Raw genomic sequence first — 22,623 nt, 5'->3', positions numbered from 1 at the left:
AAACAGTAAAACTTAAAACAACCGCAATTACAATAGGGTAGGACTGGCGTAAAAACAGAGTAATCATTGAATCCAGAGAGCCAGGAAATGTACTCTAGCATAAGAATTCAACAAAATAAAAGGTTCTTCATAAGTTAATTGTATGTGTATTCACTAAGTCTCTAATACCTAAATGACCAAAAGATATGAAGAGACAATGTACCAAAGAAGAAATGTAATAAGCAAAAAAGAGTTTTCTAGGATTGAAGAAATAAAAATGAAATTAAAGTTCTTTTTCTCATTAAGTGGATAAAGATTGTCATTGTTAAAATGCCACTGCTTTTGATGGTGTAGTGAAATTGATGCTGTCCTTCATTTCCATCATCATCTCCTTACTATCATTGCTTGACTGCATTATTCTTGGTTTAGTAATACTGCACATCCATCCTTTGCAAATCCTATTTGGCTCTACCTTTGATATAGATACAGCATCTAAACTTCTCCACTATTACTCTCCTGCTCCAAGCCCCCAAGCCTTCTTGCCCAGTTTATTGCAGTAGCCTCTAATTTGTTTCTCTGCTGTTTGTCTTGCTCCTTCACAGTTTCTTCTGAATATAGCAGCCAAAATTACCAATTTAAAATGTAAGTCTGATCATGTTAATTCCTCTGCTCAGTAGCCATCAGTTGTTTCCCAGCTTGCTCAGGATAAAGCCAAATTCATCATAAGAATCTACATATTCTGCATGATTTAGACTCCCACCTTTCCTTTCTGACCTTACCTTCCACACTACCTCACTTGCATTCTCCGTCCAAGTCACTTTAGCCTCCTTGTCATTCTTTTAGTAAATCAAGCATACTCTCACCTCAGGGCCTTTGCACCTATAGTTAACTCTGTCTGAGATGATTTAGCCCAAAATACGTCCTCAGTGTGTTCTCTCTTTTCTTTCAGGTCTTGGTTCAGATGTCAGTGAGGTCTTCCCTGACTGCACATTATAACCCTTCTCATTCTTTCTGAACCCCTGCCCTGCTTCATTTTTCTCCATAGCACATGTCACCATGTTTAAGTTACATGTTTACATACATGTTGTTTTTCTTTTTCCAACTACATTATTAACTCCATAAGAATAGGGACTTTATTTTATTCACTGCTGTATCCCTAGCACTTAACAAGTGCCTGGCACATAGTAGGCACTCAGTATGTATGTATATATTTTTATGTTTATTTTTGAGAGAGAAAATGAGCAGGGAAGCAGCAGGGAGATAGAGAGAGAGAGACAGGGACAGAGAATCTGAAGCAGGCTCCATGCTGTCAACGCACAGCCCAACACGGGGCTTGAAACTCAACAACCGTGAGATCGTGACCTGAGCTGAAGTCAGCCACTCAACCCACTGAGCCACCCAGGCACCCCAGGCACTCAGTATTTATTGAGCAAGTAAATTGAACCTTTTTAGAAAGTATCCACAGCATGTTTTAAAAGCCTTTTTTTTTTTTTTTAAAGTCAGGATGATTAAGTAAACTCTGTCCATTTGGTAATAAGAGATCTTCATGTGGCAGGGTCTGAGAGGATAGGATCAAGAGCAGTGATGAAGGCTGTTTCTTTCTTAGGTGGTAAGAAAAGAGAAGATGATGAAAGAATAATTTCCAAGTACAGAGGAAGTTATAGAATCAAGGACAAGCACTGTGTGTTGGCAGTCTATGAGAAGATTAGGTTGATGGAAGCAAAAGGTTGGTTCAGGGCCATAGCAGAAAATAAAGTTATAGGTGGATGGGAACAGATGTTGAAAGTCTTGAAAATAAGTCAAATCGAAGTAGGATGCATGATGGAGATAAGGAGTGTGAATTCTTGAACGGTGAGGGATAAAAAAGCCATCTAAATCTAAGCTTATTGGTGTTGTGTAAGGTGGCAAGGAGGGTAGGGTAAGAAATATCAACTGGAAGGCAGTTGTAACAAGGCAGAGTTGAGGTAGTAATACTCTCATAGTAAGGAGTACAGGGTGTGATGAAACAAAGACATGAATCAAAGATAAGCAGTGATATGGCAAAGAATAAGGCTTGATGATTAACTGCAGTGGGGGGGCAAAAGAGGAAATAAAAGAACTCTCAGTATTAAGAAATCGTATTTTTAAAATTCTTTTCTTTTTTTTTAGGTTTGTCACTCAAAAAAAAATGGATCATTTAAATCTTTGGAGGACTGAGTTATCACAATACTTCTGTACTTCCAACTAAGATTTATGACAGTAAATTTATGACAATAAGTTTCTGCATCATAGAACTGCTGAAGAACTAAAAGACGATTTTATAAACTTACAGTATTATGAGATTACTAAATAAAACTAAAGAACACAATTATTAAATTATTAGACTTGCTAATAATACAAGCACATATGTGCAGTAGCTACTGTATCCTGACAGTTACCAAACCTCAAATTTAGATGTTTTTTTCTTTGTGGGAAAGGTCATTTTATTTGCAAGAAACCACTGAACATTGTCATCAAGTATATTTTCACCTGAGTGTAAGTTAAGAGGATTTACTTGAAATAAGTTCTAGAAAATTCCAACTCCCATCACTGAGTGGATTCGATATTATGGCAGCAACTTATAGACTTGTAGTCAGTACTGTGAACCACTACAGCAGTGTGGTGATAGACCGACGTTTTGAGCAAGCTATACATTATTGCACTGGAACCTGCCACACCTTTACACATGGAGTTGATTGCATTGTGGTACATCATAGTGTTTGTGCAGACCTCTTGCACATCCCTGTGTCTCAGTTCAAAGATGCAGATCTGAACTCTATGTTTCTACCCCACGAAAATGGGTTTTCCTCAGCTGAGGGTGACTATCACCAGCAGGCCCTAACAGGCATATCCAGGGTCAAGAAAGGATCTACATTTCAGAACACCTGTAACTTAAAAGACATTGCAGGAGAAGCAATCAGTTTTGCTAGCGGGAAAATAAAAGAATTTTCCTTTGAAAAGCTCAAAAACTCTAACCATGCAGCTTACAAAAAGGGAAGAAAAGTTAAGTCTGACTCATTTAATAGGAGGTCAGTTGATTTTGACTTGCTCTGTGGCCATTATAACAATGATGGGAACTCCCCATCCTTTGGTTTACTCCGGAGTTCCTCAGTTGAGGAAAAATCTTTGTCCCATAGAAACTCACTTGATGCAAACTTGACATCAGTGCTTCTTCACAACTTCTCTGAAGAAGACCTGGTTACTCAGATTTTGGAAAAACATAAAATAGATAATTTTTCTTCTGGAACAGACATAAAGATGTGCTTGGACATCTTGCTGAAATGCTCTGAGGATTTGAAAAAATGTACAGATATCATAAAACAATGCATAAAGAAAAAGTCAGGGAGTGGCATCAATGAAGGAAATGGTAATGATGCAATTTCTAGCTCTGAAACTGTCTATATGAATGTAATGACCAGGTTAGCATCCTATCTGAAAAAGCTACCATTTGAATTCATGCAGCCTGGGAATAATGATGCTATAGATTTAACAGAACTCGTCAGTAATATGCCCAGTTTACAACTGACTCCCTTTTCCCCAGTATTTGACACTGAACAACCCCCTAAATATGAAGATGTTGTCCAGCTCTCAGCCCCTGACTCTGGACAGTTTCAAACTATAGAACTGCAGGATGACAAACACAGTTCTAGGAAAACAGACGCTGTAAGTTCCATTCCAAATAACTCTACAAATCCCTTATATAACTCTGAAATAAATGATCCCAGAACCCTAAAAGATACCCAGCTTCAATCACAGTCGTTAACCATGAACCCTTTAGAAAATGTTTCTTCTAATGACCTAATGGAAACCCTTTATATTGAAGAAGAGTCTGATGGAAACAAAGCATCAGATAAAGGACAAAGGGCAGAGAATGGACCTGGTCAGTTGTTAAATGAAGATAAAGCAGCATTTTCAAACCGTGTTACTCATCTTAAAAAATGTCCTGCCTCTGTGCAAAATGAAAGTGGTAAGATATTTGAGAAACCAGTTGTTAATCTACCTGAGGAGGATTTTAAATCAAAAGTTCCTAAAGTTGAAGAGGGAGGCCACAGAGATTTTATGAATCTTAACAGCCAGGAGGAGATAGATAAATTGTTAATGGATTTGGAATCATTTTCACAGAAAATGGAGACCTCTCTAAGAGAGCCACTTGCCAAAGGTAAAAGCTCTAACTCTCTAAGTAGTCCTAGTCCATTAACTGATCAGCTTCCTATAGATCTTGAACCTAAATCTAAAGTCTCTGCAGCCACCGAGAAAGTCTCGCCTTCCTGTCTAACAAGGATTATTGAAACCAGTGGACACAAAATAGAGGAGGAGGATCGAGTCCTCTTACTACGAATTCTAGAAAGCATTGAAGACTTTGCTCAAGAACTAGTTGAATGCAAATCGGGCAGAGGCAGCCTATCACAAGAAAAGGAAATGATGCAGATTCTACAGGAAACCTTGACCACTTCCTCCCAGGCCAATTTATCAGTCTGTAGAAGTCCTGTTGGTGATAAAGCTAAAGAAAGTACTTCAGTGGTTTTGATTCAGCAGACCCCAGAGGTGATCAAGGTAAGATCCAACAATCTGGAGTCCTGACAAGTATCCACAGAAATGTTTTAATGTGTGCAGAACTTGTGAATAAATACTATTTGTGTTAGCCATTTCATATTCTACTAAAGTTCCTGCCTTACAGTAGGCATGGTCTCATTCAGTTCGTTAAAAAAAGAACTAAAAAGCAAGGGCTTTAGAGTTAGGCAGACATTTCAATTGCCCTCCTCACACCTTTCATCTCTCTAGCTCTGTGACCAAAGGAAAGTTACTTACCCTTAATATCCTCATCTGTGTAATGGAAATAATAAGGATCAAGATAACTTAGGTGAAATACAAGCAAGGTGCCTTACACAAATTAGACATTTAATATTAATCCTTATACTTCCAGTCAGCCATGCATCAATATATGCACGTGTAGACTATAAAGTGCAGTGTGGGGTACCAAAAAAGAGAGGGCATGATTCCTTAAAGACTTTAACATCTAGTTGAGAAAATGAAACAGACATACCGGAAACAGTTCATGAACATGTAGGCCCTTGTCTGAAAAGGTTGTTAGTAAAATAGGGTCTTCAAAGAAGGTAAAGACTAGAGTGTATGAGATTTGCTTCTTCATGCAAGTGGGAATAAATATCATTCTAGGGTCACAGGATAGTAGTGTTTTCAAAAGGCTTTGAATCTACCCTGCTACTGGTAGTATAGCTTTAATAATTCCTGAAAGGCAGTTATCTTCCCCCTTGGGTGTATGTGTGTATGTCTTAGCACAACAGTTATTTCTTTTTCGTTTTCTATGTCTAACATGGGTTGGCAGTAGGTTCTGCTCCACCTCACTCAGGGACCCAGGGTGATAGATGCTCTGTGTTCCTATAGCTGCCCCATTGTCCCATCTGGAATACATGACTTATAAGTTCACAGAGGATGGGGAAGAAAGAGATGTTGCTTTTTACTGCCTTATTCCCACATGTGACACACTTCCCATCCACTCACAGTCCAGTGATTTCAGCCCAAAAGCTAAGAAACACAGGGAAGCACATAGAATATACCTAGTGAGCATTGTCTCTACCACGTGAATGTATGACATATGGCACATATATCGAAATTAACAAAATAAATTGTAAAATAATGATGTGAATTATTTAGAGGTTATGTCATTGTACAAAAACTATGAAGAAATACTTGGACACACCAAATACAATGTTCAGAACAATGATTAATCTCTGGGGAAAGAAGAGAGATGGAACTGAGGAAGGATGTCCAGGGGACCTCAGTAGTGTTAGTAATTTCATAATCTGGTGGTGAATCATTAGTACTTTTTTATATTATTTTTATGCCATTTTGTGTGTCTTTATAGTAAATTTAAAAAAGAATAATTGGATGTTAGAGGTGGCATATATATGACCAAGTTAAAAAGTTAATGTTAATTTTAACATTCTCATTAATATTTTCATTTAAGTGGGAAAAAATATTGTGATCAGGTGAATAATTTTTACATTGTATTTATTTTGTGGCTGTGCTATGCACATTTGTAGTTATCAGCGACACTAAAATTTAAAGCTATACGTACATACTTAAGGTTATGAAATGATTTGGGTCTAGATATTCTCAAACATTCACTGAGCATTTCTGTGAAATCTGTGAGTCTCCTCATTCATTGATTTACAACTGGTAATATCTTTAGTGAAGTTGGTCTATGCTGGGAGGAGAAAATGGAAATTAGTTACAAAAATAAGAGGAAAATGCTTTCAGTGTACATAGGCAATAGTGATTTGCTTAATATTTTATAAAGAAAAGAAAATACCTATATAGAAATCTCAGAATGGTAATAACATAAGAGCTAACAGTTCTTGTAAGCTAAGGCATGCTAAGATATTTAGATATATTATCTCACTATTTCCCCCTCAGTAACCTGTCTGCTCATTAAAAAAAAAAAAAAAAAGTTCACCATCTCCACTGACCTGTTCCAACATCTCACAACCATTATAACCAGAAACTTACCTTAATACAGTGTTTTGAATTTTATTTAACCCTTCTCCCCCATTATCTTCTGTGAGAAAAGAAAAAATTATCTGAAAAGAAAGTAGAAAATGTGAACCTGAGGCCAAGAATAAGTCCCATGTAATACCTCTCCTATGTTCCTGGCTGACAGCTCATGAGCAGGTCCCCTCTGACCCTCCCAATCTAAGCACACCTAACTAAAAATCCCACACTGGGCTCTAAATGAGCTTTCCAATTTTTGAACAAGTATGGACTAAGATCAAATCTTATTAAAAGAGTCTCCCATCACTCTTTTAAATAAGTCCCATTACCATAAGACAGAATAAAATTTGATGAAATTTCTTGATAAAAGTTGAAAAAGTAATTCATAAAAAGCTAATTTAAAGAGAAAGGTGATATAAAATGTTTAACTCCTGAAGATACTTAACACAAGAAAATAAAACCATTCTTCCTTGACTCAGATGCCTTCCTACTTGTTCTCTTTTTTTTAAATCTTTCTTTGCTTCCTATGAATAATAATAATTTGCACATTTCAATTAAAATGAAATGACTAGTATTTTAATTATAATAATAATTATTATTACTATTGTTGTTGTTGTTGTTGTTATTTTAGAGAGAATCCTAAGCAGGCTCCATGCTCAGCACAGAGCCTGATGCAGGGTTCAAACTCAGGATCATGATCCCAGCTGAAATCAAGAGTCGGATGCTCAACCAACTGAGCCACCCAGGTGGCTCTTATGAATTATTTTAAACCAGGGTTGGTAAATATTTTCTACGAAGGGTCAGATGTAAATATCTAAGGCTTTGTAGGTCACAAGGCTTCTGTCACTTAGACTTCTTTGTTTTTTTTAAACAACCCTTTAATAATGTAAAACTGTTCTTAGCTCTCAGCCTTAAAAGACAGGCAGTGGGCCAGATTTGGCCCACAAGAGTGTATGTTGTCAATGCCTATTTTATTTTATTTCATTTTATTTAATTTAATGTTTATTTTTGAGAGGTAGAGAGAGAAAGTGAGAGCAGGGGAGGGGCAGAGAGAGAGGGAGGCACAGAATCCAAAGCAGGTTCCAGGCTTTGAGCTGTCAGCACAGAGCCTGATGCAGGGCTCGAACCCAGGAGCCGCTAGATCACACTGAGCCAAAGTCGGACGCTCAACCGAGCCACCCAGGCGCCCCTGTCAATGCCTATTTTAAACAAATAGAAAAGTATAGTGAATGATAGAAAAAACACTCCTTATTATCACTTATTTTGTCAAATCTTAACATTTTATCATATTAGCTTCAGATCTTTGTTTATTAATATTTGTATTATCATCATCATTGTTTAAAACAAAAATCATCTCAGATATAGTTGAAATCCTAGAGGTCCCCTCCCTAGTTTCCACATCCCGTTCCAGAAATAACCACTACCCTGAAGTTAGTGTTTTATCTCCTTTAAGTTTTTACAGTGTTATTTGTCATGTTTTTTATTCTTGAAGAGCATTAACAAACAGTAATAGGAAATAAAATCAGAGAGGTAGGTTGGGGCCAACTTATGAATGACCTATGTGCTATGCTAAACTCAGAGTGGGGAGCTAAAGAAGGCTTTTGTTTTTGTTATGTTTTTTTTTAATGTTTTTTTTTTTTAATTTATTTTTGAGACAGAGACAAAGCATGAGCAGGGAAGGGGCAGAGAGGGGGGAGACACAGAATGTGAAGCAGGCTCCGGCTCTGAGCTGTCAGCGCAGAGCCTGACGTGGGGCTTGAACTCACGGAGTGTGAGATCATGACCCGAGCTGAATTCGTATGCTCAACTGAGTGAGCCACCCAGAGCCACTCCAAGAAGGCTTTTGTTTTTAATGTTTATTTATTTGTTTTATGAGAGAGCACAAGCAGGGGAGAGGCAGAGAGAGGGCGAGAGAGAATTCCAAGCAGGCTCCCCGCTGAGAGTGCAGTGGATATTTAGACATGGGTCTCAAGCTCACGAACCATGATCATGACCTGGGCCAAAATCAAGAGTTAGCTGCTTAACTGATTGAGCCACCCAATGCCCCAAGAAGGCTTTTAAGTAGAGGAGTCCCACAGTATTTTTTTAAAGAATAAAACTTTTTTTTTAAGAGTAAAAAATGTTAAATTAGGCTCTTTTTTTTTTTTTTAACTTTTGACAGCAAAAATTTACCAATTGTTCAAAACATTTCAATTAAAAGCTTTATGTAATGGGGCATATAGGAGGTGCATTGGTGACTATCCCTGAGAAGAAAGATTGACTTGATGATATTATATATAGGTCATTAGTATTTTAACATGTGTTTCAAAATAATTTCTCAAGAGGAAGCAGTATTTATTGTCCAAGTATTTTTTTGTCCAGAAATCTAATTCAAACCTGTATTGGGAGAGATAATCAAATAGAAAATACTAATATGATACTGAGGGATTGATAAAGAGGTATCTAGATACTGGTCTAGATCAGGAGTCAACAATCTGTGGTCCAAGGGCTAAATCTGACCTACGGCCTATGTTTGTAAATAGTTTTATTGGAACACAGCCACACCCATTTGTTTACAGATGATCTGCTTTTTTCCTCCACCTACTAAGTTAAGTAGTTAGAGACCCTAAAGCTTGAAATGTCTACTATCTGGACATTCATAGAAAAAGTTTGCTGACTCCTCATCTAGATATTATTTGATAGATCAAAAGATTTCTTTTTTAGTGAATCAATATGTATTTTAACAAGATCCCCAGATATTCACATTTAATATATACATGAAAATTTAAAACATACTATTTCCACCATATCAGACCATTCTTGATGTGATATTTTGTTAAAGGCATTGGAAGTCTTGAAAACATCATTAAATATCAATAACAAAAACTAATTATCGATGATAGTCAGATAGTATACCAGTAGAAATAGCAAAATAAGCCCAGAGTTTCAAAATTCTTCATCATGTGTTCTCATCGTGTGTTTTGGTCTACATAGCGTTTCTCCCCTTTCCTCCCTAGTCATGATCCATCTCTGACTTTCCCACTTAAAACAGTTTCCTTTTCATCTCTTTCTCACTGTTAAATTATTGATATCATTGACTGGCAAATGAAGGTTTAATACATGCTTTCTTCACAAAGCCTTTAACTGACAGGAAACAACCCTGTAGGTTCTAGAATAGCTGAGGTGTGAAGATGGGCCTAAAAATGAGTTGAACAAGAATAACAGAACACCCTATAGAGGAAGGAAAGGAGGATGTATGTGCCTGAGCTCTCAGAGGGTTTCATTATTTTGGATTAGTGAATTACTGAGGACATGTTTTGACATAGAAGGTAATATAATTTTTTAAAAAACACTTAGAAACTGTACTGCTTTGGTAATTCACATAATAAATGATACCTTAATTCTGTGTTTTATTACCACCAGCAGATGTTATTACAGTCATCTTGGGTCTGTTTTTAGCTGTATGGAGCAATAGCCTGTTAGCAGTTATTCACAAGTTAAAATAATAAAACCTAGTCTCCCTTGAAAATTATCTTTACTTAATTTTAGTAAAAAAAAAAAAAATCCAGGAAAAAATTTCTATTATTGTTTGCCTCAATTAAAAGAATGGAGGGAATGAGGCAGGATTCATCAGTGAAAGAGGAAGAATTTTTTTTAAAACTCCACTATAATATTTAAGTCTATTGAAACCTTACAAATTTCAACTAATTGTGGGGAAAACTGTCTGAATTACTAAAAAAGTACAAATTAAAAATTTCAGTGTTTTTAAGGAATAACTTTATTAATTTCAAGAGTAAAGAGTAAAACTACCATCAAAGAATTGCAAGTGTGAACGTTGGCTGGACCTATTTCAATAATGAAGATCAGGGTGCCTGGGTGGCTCAGTAGGTTAAGCGTCTTTGGCTCAGGTCATGATCTCATGGTCTGTGAGTTTGAGCCCTGCATCGGGCTCTATGCTGACACCTCAGAGTCTGGAGCCTGCTTCTGATTCTGTGTCTCCCTCTCTCTCTGCCCCACCCCTGCTCATGCTCTGTCTCTCAAAAATAAACATTCAAAAAAAATTTTTTTAATTAAAAAAAAAGAGGATGTTATAGGGGAATAAAGAACAAGAGCCAAATGGAAAACATCTGATTGGCGAGGGCCACACAATCAACCTTGTCTAGGTTGAGAAGACCCACAGTTAGCTTGGCGTTGAAGACTTGACTGTGTGCGTATACTACATTTCTGGTCAGGTAGAGCTTTTACAGGGACATGAGTTATCTAAGTTTTGCTTTGCCAGGTGGCATTCCTGGAAGGAACAGCTCCATCTTGGGCTTAAAAATTTATTTCCAAAGTCCTCCATTTGATCATCCTCTTGACCATTCTAGAGACTTCATCAAAAATATCAGTCTTAGCATGACTCTGAGTTACCATCGCCTCTTCAGGTCTCCATGTAGTTTTCACAAGAGATGATGTCAGGCTTTTATTCTAGGAGCTGGTTATGTTCTTCTGTTCTCTTTTGTCATTCCAGTCTGAGAGAGACCATCTGTCAGCTGGTCAGTGGCTCTCCACATGTATTTAAACTTTGGAGAATATGCAGTATATTAGGGAGATAATTATTATAATAATATATGAATGTAATATAGTAATAATGATAATTAGCAACAAAACAATCCCATGGTTTGGACAGCACAAATGAGCCAGGGTACCCATAATGCAAACCAGCTAATATCAAATGAGTCAAGAAATGATCCCCAAAGTGGAGATACTTCTTTAAGCCAGTTAACCTGTTTATGTATTTTGTGTAACTGTGTCTCCACTTCCCCAGAAATGTTTATCCAGTGAGCTTGTTTCAGAAAAACTGAGGCACTGGAAATCAGGGAGCAAACTGTAATGGACAGAGAGAATTACAGGATCACCAGCATCTTTGCAAATTCAACAGGTGGGTGGAGGTTGGATTACCATTTAGCAGTGGCCTGAAATATGTGAACATGGCATTATCTTTTCAGGTTTAGACAAGGACAAGGTTGGGCAAAGAATCACCCTTGTGAGATTTAGGCAAAAGATGATCAAAGAGAGAAGGAAGAAACATTCTTGATCTGATGTCTTGGGAGGAAGCAGTCTAACTCCATGTCAGCTATTTCCTAGTCAGTTGGATTTTGAGGTCTCTGGCATTTGCATAGGACCAGATGTTGGGTAGATTTTTCCTCAGTTGTGAAGTAGTCACCCAAGGTTTGATACCTTGTAATTTGGCGGTGGTGTTGGTGGTTGAGAGTACTTGGTAAGGCCCTTTCCATGAATCTCACCTTTGCAAAAGCATCAGAGTAAAACAATAACTATCCGTAAATTACAAAAGACTTAAAAATGCCCATGATTAAAGATCTGATGAGAATCCTTTATATTAGAATTGACCAGGAAATTTGATTATTTCTGTGACATACAACATTCTAAGGTAACTGGAATTATGACTGGTAATATTATACCAGGACATATCAGATTTTTAGGAATTTAATAAAATCTAAAACACTTATATTAATAGCATGCAACCATACAAATACAACCTAAGAAGGTTTATTATTACCACATTTGAAAATGTTTCCTGTGTGATTTAACATACCAAATAAACCCAATTAATTTAACATCTCTTTTTTACAAGGTAAGAGACAAGTCCCTTTAGATTTTCCAGGGCCTTTGGCAAATCTTACAGTCATTTTGAGGTTAAAACAAAACAAAACAAAAAAAACTCCATTTAGAATTTGATTTTGGAAAGTTTTCAAAATGTCATAAGGTTTGAACATTAAAATAAATAAGATCACAGTTCATTATGAAATAATACTTGTCTATTTAAGCAAAGTGACAATAGAAAAATTTAAAGATAAATACATAAGGTTACACAGTTGTGAACAAAACTTGGCCCTTTTAATATTGAGAAGATTGGGTTTTCTTAAGTAATCAAAGACCTGATAAAGACAGTGTGAAACATAGTAAATTATTTTGGTAAGACAAAAAATCTTTGCTGACAAGGTAGATTACTTAAAAAGGAAAGAAAAACCCTTGTTTACAATTTTTTTTTTATTAAGAGCAGACTATTAATCTAAGAAAACACTTTGTTCTTCTAACAGAGAGAAAACCAAAATCTAATTTGCATCAGTGCATCAAAGATATTAAAACTCTTTTTTTCTAAAACTCACTTTTTTAACTTAAATAAATCCATTCCAATCTTAGCCAGCTTAACCACATGTAAAGTTCTTTTCTCAGGATTCCTTTCCACACACTTTCCATGACTTTTTTTTTTATATCCATTCAGATTTTGTCCTATTTTTTTTTTTTTTCTTATTCTGGAACAGTTATTTTACTTTTGAACAAAATTACTTTTTTTCTCTTGCCAAAAAAGCAAAAAACAAAAATTCATGTCCTTCATACCCTATCTAAAAAAACACTTTCTACTTTCCTTACCAGTTTTTAATATACAATTGTTTTTCTTTTACCCTTATATTTCAGTAGTTCTCATTGTGTATATTAATTAAAATTCTTAACCTTTAGAACCCTTAATTGCTAGTGAAAACTAAGAAGCAAGCAGTAATGGACTATGGACTAGCAAATTTATAAAAACATTTCATAATTTCTAGAAGTATATGCTTCCTCCTAGTAAAATTTCAGTGTGGCACAAAATGTGTTTACTAACAAACCCAATTATTTTAGTTACTGTGTAAAAGGAAGCCAAAAGTAGATAAACTTGTGTTCAGTAATTGATGTTTCATTAATTTATCTTACTTGGAAATGATCTCCATATTCAATGAATAGCCATAATTTAACTTAATTCAGTATAATTTTAAGGTTTCAAGTTACCAAAAATATTTTGGACACTGTTTTTAAGTAGGCATACTATAGAGCATAATTATTGCTGTAAAGTCCATTTATAAACTTTTGCTTACATCTGTTTAACTTACTTGTTCTTAACAATTATGTTAAGATTACATGACACTTTAATGAGGCATTAAACATTTAACCATCATCTTAAGTTGTCTTTCTTGCTGACAGATTCTGCAACAGAGATAACATGAGCTCTTTTGACTTTTAGTAAACTTAGGAAGAATAAAAGTTGTATGACTGCATTATATTTAATATTAATAGTCCTAAAGACAAGCCTGTTTCAGTTAAACCAACAAACAAATTAGTTTTTCTTCCCAGAGATTATCCTGGATTACGTGAACTTGAAAAACATTTGGGTTAGTTTCTGTATTTCTGAGAATATATACTTGATCCATATAAACACTTAAAAAATTTTAAGCCAGTAGAGCTTCTTTACAAATTAATTTTGGCAGTACTATCTGGAGGTAGAAAAATATCAACCATCTATAACATATAACCATAGACATACATAAACATACAAATAGACACAAATAGAGATCTTACAGGTTTTGCTTTAAAATTTTAGCCATGAGACAGGGATGATAATGCAAAACTCACTAGTTTATAAAAGAACAATTGGATCCAATTGTGTTTCTGGCAGAAGGGATAAGTTTTAAGGTTTTCTGCACAGATAGCTTACTAATATTTATGGAGAAGACTTTTAAGATTTTTCATCCACCTAGTTTCTAAATAGCCCTTCCTCTTTTTTTTTCCTTCTGTTAAGAATTACCTTGGCTCCTAGAGAAGACCAGGTAGAACATATATTTTTCAAAGGCACAGAAAAAGAATGCAAGTTCCTACAAGAAGGACTTCTGGTTCCTAAGGCCAGAATTTTTACAGTACACTCAATCCTTTTGAGATGAATATGGGAGGTTTGAAGACTGGTTTAAAAAAAAAAAAAAAAGAGGGGCACCTGGGTGGCTCAGTTGGTTGAGCATCCCACTTCAGCTCAGGCCATGATCTCATGGTTCATGGGGTAGAGCCCCACATTGGGCTCTGTGCTGACAACTCTGAGCCTGGAGCCTGCTTCAGATTCTGTGTCTCCCTTTCTCTCTGCCCCTTCCCCACTTGCTCACTTGCTTGCTTGCTCTCAAAATTAAATAAAAACATTTAAAATTTAAAAAAAAAGATAGGTGGACTTTTTCTGTTAAAAAGATTTCATTTGTAGGACAGTTGCCTTCTTCAATCTTTAAAGGAAGCAGGTTGTAACCCAGATGATGTTAATGTGTTGACCTACCCATCCAACTATGTTATCGTCATTTTGCTACTTTGTATTAGGGACATCTTCAACTAAGCTACAAATCAAAAGATTTCTGTGTTCTAGATTTAGAGCTGTTTTCCTCTTTGGAATGTTTTCCTTCCCTTCCGGATACATAGTTTCATTTAGCCTAGGGGAGAAGATCTAAAGAAAAAGTTCTATCTGGCTCTAAATATCAGCTTCCAATTTGGCCAGCCTCTTTTTTTTTTTTTTTTTTTTTTTTAATGTTCATTTTTGAGAGAGAGAGAGAGAGAAACAGAGTGTGAGCAGGGGAGGGGCAGGGGTAGAGAGAGAGGGAGACACAGAATCTGAAGCGTGATCCAGGCTCTGTGCTGACAGAGCCCGATGTGGGAGTCAAACTCCCCACACCACGAGAACATGACCTGAGCTGAAGTCAGACACTTGACCAAGCCACCCAGGTGCCCCTCAATTTGGCCAACTTCTGACCATAGAACTACTTAAAAAATCTTTTCAAATATCTTATCAGGTTTCATCTGGGACAAACAGTAAATATTTCTGGTTGTACTAAACAACCCCTTGGATGCGAGACACATCCCCGAGAGGGTGCAAAAGATAGTACCCTCCCAAGATCCAGAGCCACTTCCAAAGATAACCAAAAGAAAGACAGTTCCCCCTAAGAGCTGGCAGCAGTTGGTAGGACCCTAGCCACAAATGGCGTGCAACCCATATTTTTTTACAGCCATTCATTGGGCTTCCAATCTGACGATTGACCTGCCTGCATACACAATAACAGATAACCTCTGTGTGCAAGGCAGGCAGAAAGCTAAGCCAAGTTCTGAAGACAACAAGACAAGAAGGAAATAGCTGTCCCTGGGAGAGAAGGGATCAATAACCAACGGATACCCCAAAACCAAATTCACAAGAGTATGCATTTAGAAAGGAGGGGACAGAGTAAAATTTGACCTTCTTTTCTTGACTGAGCACTACAGAGATCCAGAACTGACTATGGTAAGAATTCTCACCGTTTGCTGGCTTCTGCCAGTTTTCCTAAGATCTTTCTTGTCTGCAGGCTCAAGAGCAAATGGGGTTTAAAGTTGAGTGTAGTCCTACTATCTACTAGAATTTGGCAAGTTTTTTCTTTAATTTTAGTTTCCCCTTAGAGGCTTAAGGGAACAATTGGTGGCAGTTTACCAGAGGATCCCTCAGAGTCCCATTAACTCTGGGAGGTGCCTATATGGGAATTCTCTTTCAGCAGCAGATATGGAGGCATTTGAATTGGTGTGGAAAATTTGACAAGACCTCTGAAAACTGTCTTTTTTCCCATTCCCATTGATTGCAAATGAGACATCAATTTCTGGGCCACTGTTTTCATGATGGATCCCTATAAGGATATAATGGGAGAGGCCCAAACTTTTAGGTTTCTGGCCTTGGATCCATTGCAGTTTTAAGGCCACTAATTTGGGGGACTTTTGTTTACCCTCTTATATTCTCTCCAGAGTGCAAAGACCATCCAGACACAGGAATACCAGAAAGTTTTCAAATAAAGGATAGAGGGGAGCAGTAGGAGTTACTTCAGTCTTCTAGTGTTTAGGTACTTCTCATGTCTTTAATTTTTCATTAGCCTTTTGCAGTGAACCTTTCGGTGGAGCTGTTTTGGAATTTTGAAGTCTTTTGGAGGCTCTCACTTGAAATAGGTATCCCCTTCTGTTTGTTTGATTTGAGAACCCTTGTTTTTAAGTGAACTTCTTAAATGAATGATTGTCTAATTGGAATGCCTCCCATAATGGCCAGTGTAATTCTAGGTTGTCTTTGTAAGATGTTGCCAGTTTTGTAAATACCTGCAGCTTCTAGGATCACAGTTCTTAGACATAAAATAAGCAGGTGTGTTGAAAGGTTGCATGCATAATTCTTTGAAACTTGAGGATCCCATTTATTTCGCTAATCTTGGGTCTCTTGGTGCCAAATTAGTACCTAAGAGGGATGTGCTGCTGGATTGGGTACTTTTTGGTGTTTTACAGTATACCTTGTTGCACAGTTTTCTTGAGGTTGGCAGGTGACCTAATGTCAATCTAACCTTTGTCATGACCAACTTCTCCTAGCACAAGAGTCTTAGAGTTAAGTGATGCGTGCTCTACCAGGTTTTAAGTGCTTGCCCTGTGCCCACCAGTTTTGTGGGTTTAGTTTCTGAGATTCGCATTGGCAGTAGATTGAGTGTTCCTTTCACCAGAAGATTTCTTCATATTGGTGGACACCCTGATGACTCTTAATGGTCTGACTTGTGTCTACTTAGATTTTTATTTTGATGATCAAAACAGAATTTCTTCTCTTATTTTCCCAAGTCCCCCAGCAGCTTATGCTGTGAACTTGCCTCGAAGCTTTGTGAGTCCCCTAACAGCTGCCACCCATTGTGGACTCCTAATATAACTACCCCAAAACCTTTTCCAGAAACAATATAAACATATATACTTTTTAAATAAAGTTTGTTTGGACCAGAGAGATGGACACAAGGGAGTGGAGCTCAAATCTGAGTGACTTACCCCAGCTCACAGTAATGATGAGAGGAACAGTAAACTGAAAGTGTTCAGCAGGTGCCTTGCCAGTATGACTTGTGCCATAGATAGCAGTCAACTTCAGATCTCATTCCTTGTCACCAAAAACTGTTAAAAAATTATTAAAGAAGATGATTTAGGTAATACAAACAAACTTACACACTTTGTGAAGTGGACAGTCTCCTTTTGGAGAACTGCAAAATGGGACATAAGGCAAAAAGCTTTTTATAGAATAAAGAACAAGGAAGAGGCAAGTAGAAAACATCTGATTGACTGGGGCCACATAGTCAATTTGTCTGGGGTGAGGAGGCCCAGAGGTGGCTTAGCTTTGGAGGAATGGCAGTGTGAATATACTGTGTTTCTGGTCAAACAGAGCATTTACAGGGATATGTTATCTAAGTTTTAGTTTGCTTACATGGCACCCAGGCAGGAGTGGCTCTGTCTTGGGCCAGAAATTTATTTCAACATAGTTAATACAGAATTGATATGCAAAATGGAGGTTGCTAAAATACTTTAAAATGCTAAAAATAGCATAAGTATGTACAGCACACAGTAGGAGATAAAAATGAATCAGACAGGACAAGCCTTTGTGGAGCCCACAGTCTAATAGGGGAGGTGAGCTATTTACTGTGAGGCAAAGTAGAAAGAATAGATTACATAAGAGACAAATGAAGTACTATAGGAACTCCCAGGAGGGAGAGATACATCCCACTTGTGGAATTCAAGGAAGTTTCCCTGGAGGAGATCGGATTTGGATATGAATACCTTACTCTTATTCAACTAATTTACTTAAGGTCCTAGTTCTTGGTGTATTACAGTGTCCATGATACTAAGATTAGAGGTCTATTTCTCATAGTGACTTAGACCAGTTCCATTCTATTCCATTCCATTCTAAGATATCAAAACGTACCTTAATCCTTTCCATCTGTCTTACATATGTAAGCATTTGGTCTCAAGGAAGACTAGATGGGTAAATCATGAAGCCATTATTTCTGTCAAACCTAAGCTCTGTAGTAGCCTAATCTTGATCAAGGGTGACCAAATTGGTTTATCAAAACTTCCTTCTGAGAGAGTATGAAGGGAAATATCAGGTTGGTCTGCTTATATTATTTTGAATTCCCAGTTAGTAGAATCCACACTAATAAGATAAAGGGTAAGAGGGTGGGACCTGTTTCCTATCAGGTTTCCAGTTTTAGAGTCAGAATTTAAGCAAGTAATCTATCTGACAATTCATACATTGCCTTCTCTTTTTCCACTTCAGCCTCCAAAAATGTGATCTCCAGCTCCCAAATGTACACCTAATAAAAATTGAATATTAAAATAGGAATTTTCAGAGAGATTTGAGATTTGTGATTCCCCCTCAGGTTTTTGTGTTTGAGCCACTAGCTTCTGTTTGCCTTTATTTAACAAATAGTAGCATTACATAACTATTTGTTGAATGAATAAATAAGTGAATGAATAATCAAATTGAATTATTGCTTGCCTGCTTTGCCTCCTTCTCAAAAGGACACTGCCCTCTTGCCTGAATGCCAGCTCTTTCTCTGTCCTTTGATTCCCAAGGAGGGATGCAAGAGGACCTGAGGTCAGGTCCTAGTATCATCCTAGGACACGAGGACAGTACCTCAGCAAGGTTCAATATCTCATTCAGCCTCTGGCCTCTTTAATTTCTCTAGCTTTTAACGCCTAAAAATCTGTAGTGTTTTGGGGAAGGACCCATCACCTTTCCTGGCAATAGGGGAAAATCCCATAAGAGTATAGGCCATTTCCCTTTACTGCAGGTTGGAAATCTCTTGATTATAGACTGTAGGCATATTGAGGAGAGAGTGCTTTCTTGTTCACCATTGCACCGCCAGGCTCTATTTTAGAACCTCCATACTAGCTGTTTAAATTCCAAAAGTTTATCCTTGCTCTTTAAGCAATACTTACACGTCTCATTGTCCTTTTCCCATTCTTATTTCCCATTCCCGTCTTCCTCTCCCTGAATTTAGGTTGGGAAATAATTTTTCAGGCCATTTCGTTTATCAGTACGAGTGGGTTTTTTTGTTGTTGGTTTGTTTTGTTTTTGTTGGGATGCCCAAGAAGGTCAGAGAAAGTTGGGCAGGATTTGTGCTGTTACTAGAACTCTGCTCTCTTCTGACCCTGATCAGGAATTTGTTTCTGAGATATCATTCTGGAAGAATTAAAGGGCCTTCCTAGGGTAATGATCTAACATTTTGGTTTTCTCAAAGTTTAGATATTGTGTAATTTTGTATGTATATTTAAATGCGTAATAATTATGAAAATAAACTTAAAAATATAGCAAAGCTTACTTTGGGAACCTTACTAAAAGTTTATTCTGGAGCATTTAGAATACATGCTTCCCTCTCTTTACTTTCCAGGTTGATATCCATGCCTCCATTGAGATTAACCAGTCCTATCATTGAGGGAAAATGTGTCTTCTCCCCTAGCTTTATAGGTACTAATGGTTTCTTTGGTTCAGCGTTTGGATAGAAATAAAAACACTCAGGGGTGCCTGGGTGGCTCAGTCGGTTGAGCGTCCGACTCAGCTCAGGTCATGATCTCACAGTTGGTGAGTTCGAGCCCTGCATCAGTCCCTGTGCTGACAGCTCAGAGCCTGGAGCCTGCTTCAGATTCTGTGTCTCCCTCTCTCTGCCCCTTCCCCGCTCATGCTCTGTCTCTCAAAAATGAATAAACGTTAAAAAAAAAAATTTTTTTAAGAAGAAATAAAAACACTCAGCAATACAGTTGGAAACCATCTTCCCTCCTATTTTCATTTAATCACAGTATAGATTAATAAAAGTAATGGGATCTGGCCAGTGGCAAATACGAATTTGCAGAATGAGTTCAACCTGTATTTCCCACTCCACCTTTAGTGGCTTTTGAGGTCAGGTCGTCTTGAATCTCCATTTTTTCTAACTAATCAACATCAGCTGTCTTGGATATGTCCCCACCTGTATCCAAAAAAAAAAAAAAAATGGTAGATACATATATACTAACGTAGAAAAATGGTCAAGATAAAATAGATGATTAAAAATGTGTAAATTGTAGGGGCACCTGGGTGGCTTAGTCAGTTAAGTATCCCAACCCTTGATCTCAGCTCAGGTCTTGATCTCAGGGTCATGAGTTCAAGCCCTGCTGGAACTTAAAAAAAAAGGTAAATTGCAAGACAGATGTATCAGTGTGATCCCTTTTTATTAATATGTTTGTGCGCACACAAAAAAGTTGGGAGTAAACGTGCTTCAAATTATGCATGTTCCCCTAGAATTCTAGTAAAATTTGAGAGTCAGATATCCAGGCGCTCCTGATGAGTGTAGTCCCTCCACAACCTCCACACCACCCTTGGCAGGAGTGAACAGGAGCTTCCAGGACTCAGCTTGCTCCTGTTAAGCCCTCATGCCTCCCTCACAGGTCTGCCCAACACTCAACAGCTTCACTCCTCTCTAAGACCATCAGGGCTAATCTGATAGGCTCTTCATCCCTGTTTACACCAGTTACTAGAAGAAGTCGAGGAATCCAGATTGTCACTCTCCTTCTCACTCTCTTCTTGTACACCCTCTTTTCTCAGTCCATGTCCAACCCTCCCAGCTCATGAAATCTTTTCCCCATTCCCTCTTGACCTCATTCACTGGCAGAATCTCTTATGCCATCAAACTCTAAACATTCCCTTTACCTCCTTGTTTTAACTGACATCCATCTCTCCCCAAGGATAGCCATGTGAAATGTTGGTATTTTTTCTTTCCCAGTTCACCACCCCTCCATTGGGTCTGGAGGGGCAGTGAATGTTCTTGCCTTTTATTGCTGCTTCTGGACTATTCTTTTTTCTAACTCCCTGAAACTGTCCCCTCCAACTTTGAACTAATGTCCTCAGACTCACCCCCCACTACCCCTCCTGATTGCAGTCATCTTCTACTCCTAGGACATTTCCCTTATTTCTTGAAGATTTTCTGTCTTGGCTCTATGACACTTTGCAATACTATTTTTGCTGCAATCGTTGTGAGTTTTCAGTAGATAAAGCATCCAATACACACAAACTTTTCAGTTCCTTGATCTCTCCAGTGAGCTTATCCTGTCCTTCACCTACTCATTCTCTGCTTCTGTGTTTATGTCAGTGGTTTAAAAAGAATGACTCCCATCAAAGAGCATCAGCATCACATCAAATCTGATGGAAATGCAGATTTTCAGGCCCCAGCCCTAAATTGAAACTCTGAGGATGGGCCCCAACAATTGTGGTTTAACAAGCCCTTCAGGTAATTCTGGTGCATGATCTTGTTTGAGAGCTACTGCCATAGTTCATCATTAAAATCACTCTGCTGAATATACTGTCTACTTCTTTGCCTTACCCTCATTCCATGGTACTCACCTGGGAAACTACAGCTTGGGTTAAGTTGTGTTCTCTATTTTGAGCTTTTATTTGTGCAGCTAACCTTGGCTTGAGAAAAATTACACAATAAAACCGAGTGGTCTTTGCATTAAATTCATGGCCACAAACCTCCAACAGGCCTTTAGTACTGTCTAGCAGTCCTACTACAGCTCCCTAATCCCTCACTTTACCACTCTGTAAATGACTCATACCTTCTCTCTTTTTGAACATCTCTTCTTCCATTCTTGCCCTTAGTTAATGACCTTATTTGCTATTTTACTAAGAAAACTGGAGCAATCAGAGGGGAGAACTTTAGCCAGCTACCTAGCCATATCATTACCCATATACTCTCTCCCTTTCTTTCTGTTACTATACGTGAATGTTCTGAGCACCTATGTAACACCATCCTCTGTACTTGTGCTATAGGTCCATCCTCTCCTATTAACTGAGGGACTCTCCTCCTTGATTGGTCCTTTTTTCCCTCCTGCATTCATCAATTTTTCCCCTTTACTAGGTCTTCCCATAAGCAGATAAACATGCTGCAATTCTCCCATCTTTAAAACAAGACATCTAAAAGGCACTGTGGCATCCAAGAAGCACAGCTCCATCAGCTGTTATATTTGCAATATAATACTCAACACTAGAGTTTTGACCATCAGTGATAGCCTTCTCATTTGACATGTGCGAATTCAGCCTTCACCCAAAATTACTGAGAAGTCTCCCCCTACCCCACCCCACTCTCTCTCTCACACACACCCACCCCAAAGACACTGGGGCAAGGTATTTTATAGTTCTGTCACTCTGTGTTCATTGACAGGTAACATGGTAGTGTCAGTGGATTGCAGACCTTCTATTCCTTCTAACTTCAGTTTTCTAATATAGGCTAAAATGAATTCTTGTGCTTTATAATAAGCAATCTAATTGAAGTAATTCCTGAAGGAGGGAAAGAAGAAAAGCAGACGAAGGAGGACAGAGAACTCTAGGAACTAGAAATTCTAGTGAGCCAAGAATTATTATGCCTAATAATTTTAGACTCTTAATTGTCTCTCCTTGCCCCAGATCCTAGAAGAACATCTGCCCCCAAGTATTAGGAATACCAAGAGGCAGAATATTAGATT

At 37.7% G+C, this 22,623-nt stretch overlaps 1 protein-coding gene across 5 annotated transcripts in view; it reads left to right on the top strand.

Annotated features, from left to right (window-relative positions):
* The window catches only part of PPP2R3A (protein phosphatase 2 regulatory subunit B''alpha), a 209,419-nt gene that overhangs the window by 42,534 nt on the left and 144,262 nt on the right, over positions 1–22,623 (top strand). For all 5 annotated transcript variants that reach the window (XM_027061792.2, XM_027061790.2, XM_053221418.1 and 2 more), the window contains one exon: positions 2,128–4,551. In XM_027061792.2, coding sequence (XP_026917593.1) covers positions 2,566–4,551 — 1,986 coding nt within the window. In that variant the 5' untranslated portion in view covers positions 2,128–2,565. The remainder of the gene's footprint in view (positions 1–2,127; positions 4,552–22,623) is intronic.

Source organism: Acinonyx jubatus, chromosome C2 (genome assembly GCF_027475565.1).
Source record: "Acinonyx jubatus isolate Ajub_Pintada_27869175 chromosome C2, VMU_Ajub_asm_v1.0, whole genome shotgun sequence".
Taxonomy (NCBI): Eukaryota; Metazoa; Chordata; class Mammalia; order Carnivora; family Felidae; genus Acinonyx; species Acinonyx jubatus.
The sequence above is the reverse complement of the archived record's forward strand: the minus strand, read 5'-3'. Positions and strand labels throughout refer to the sequence as shown.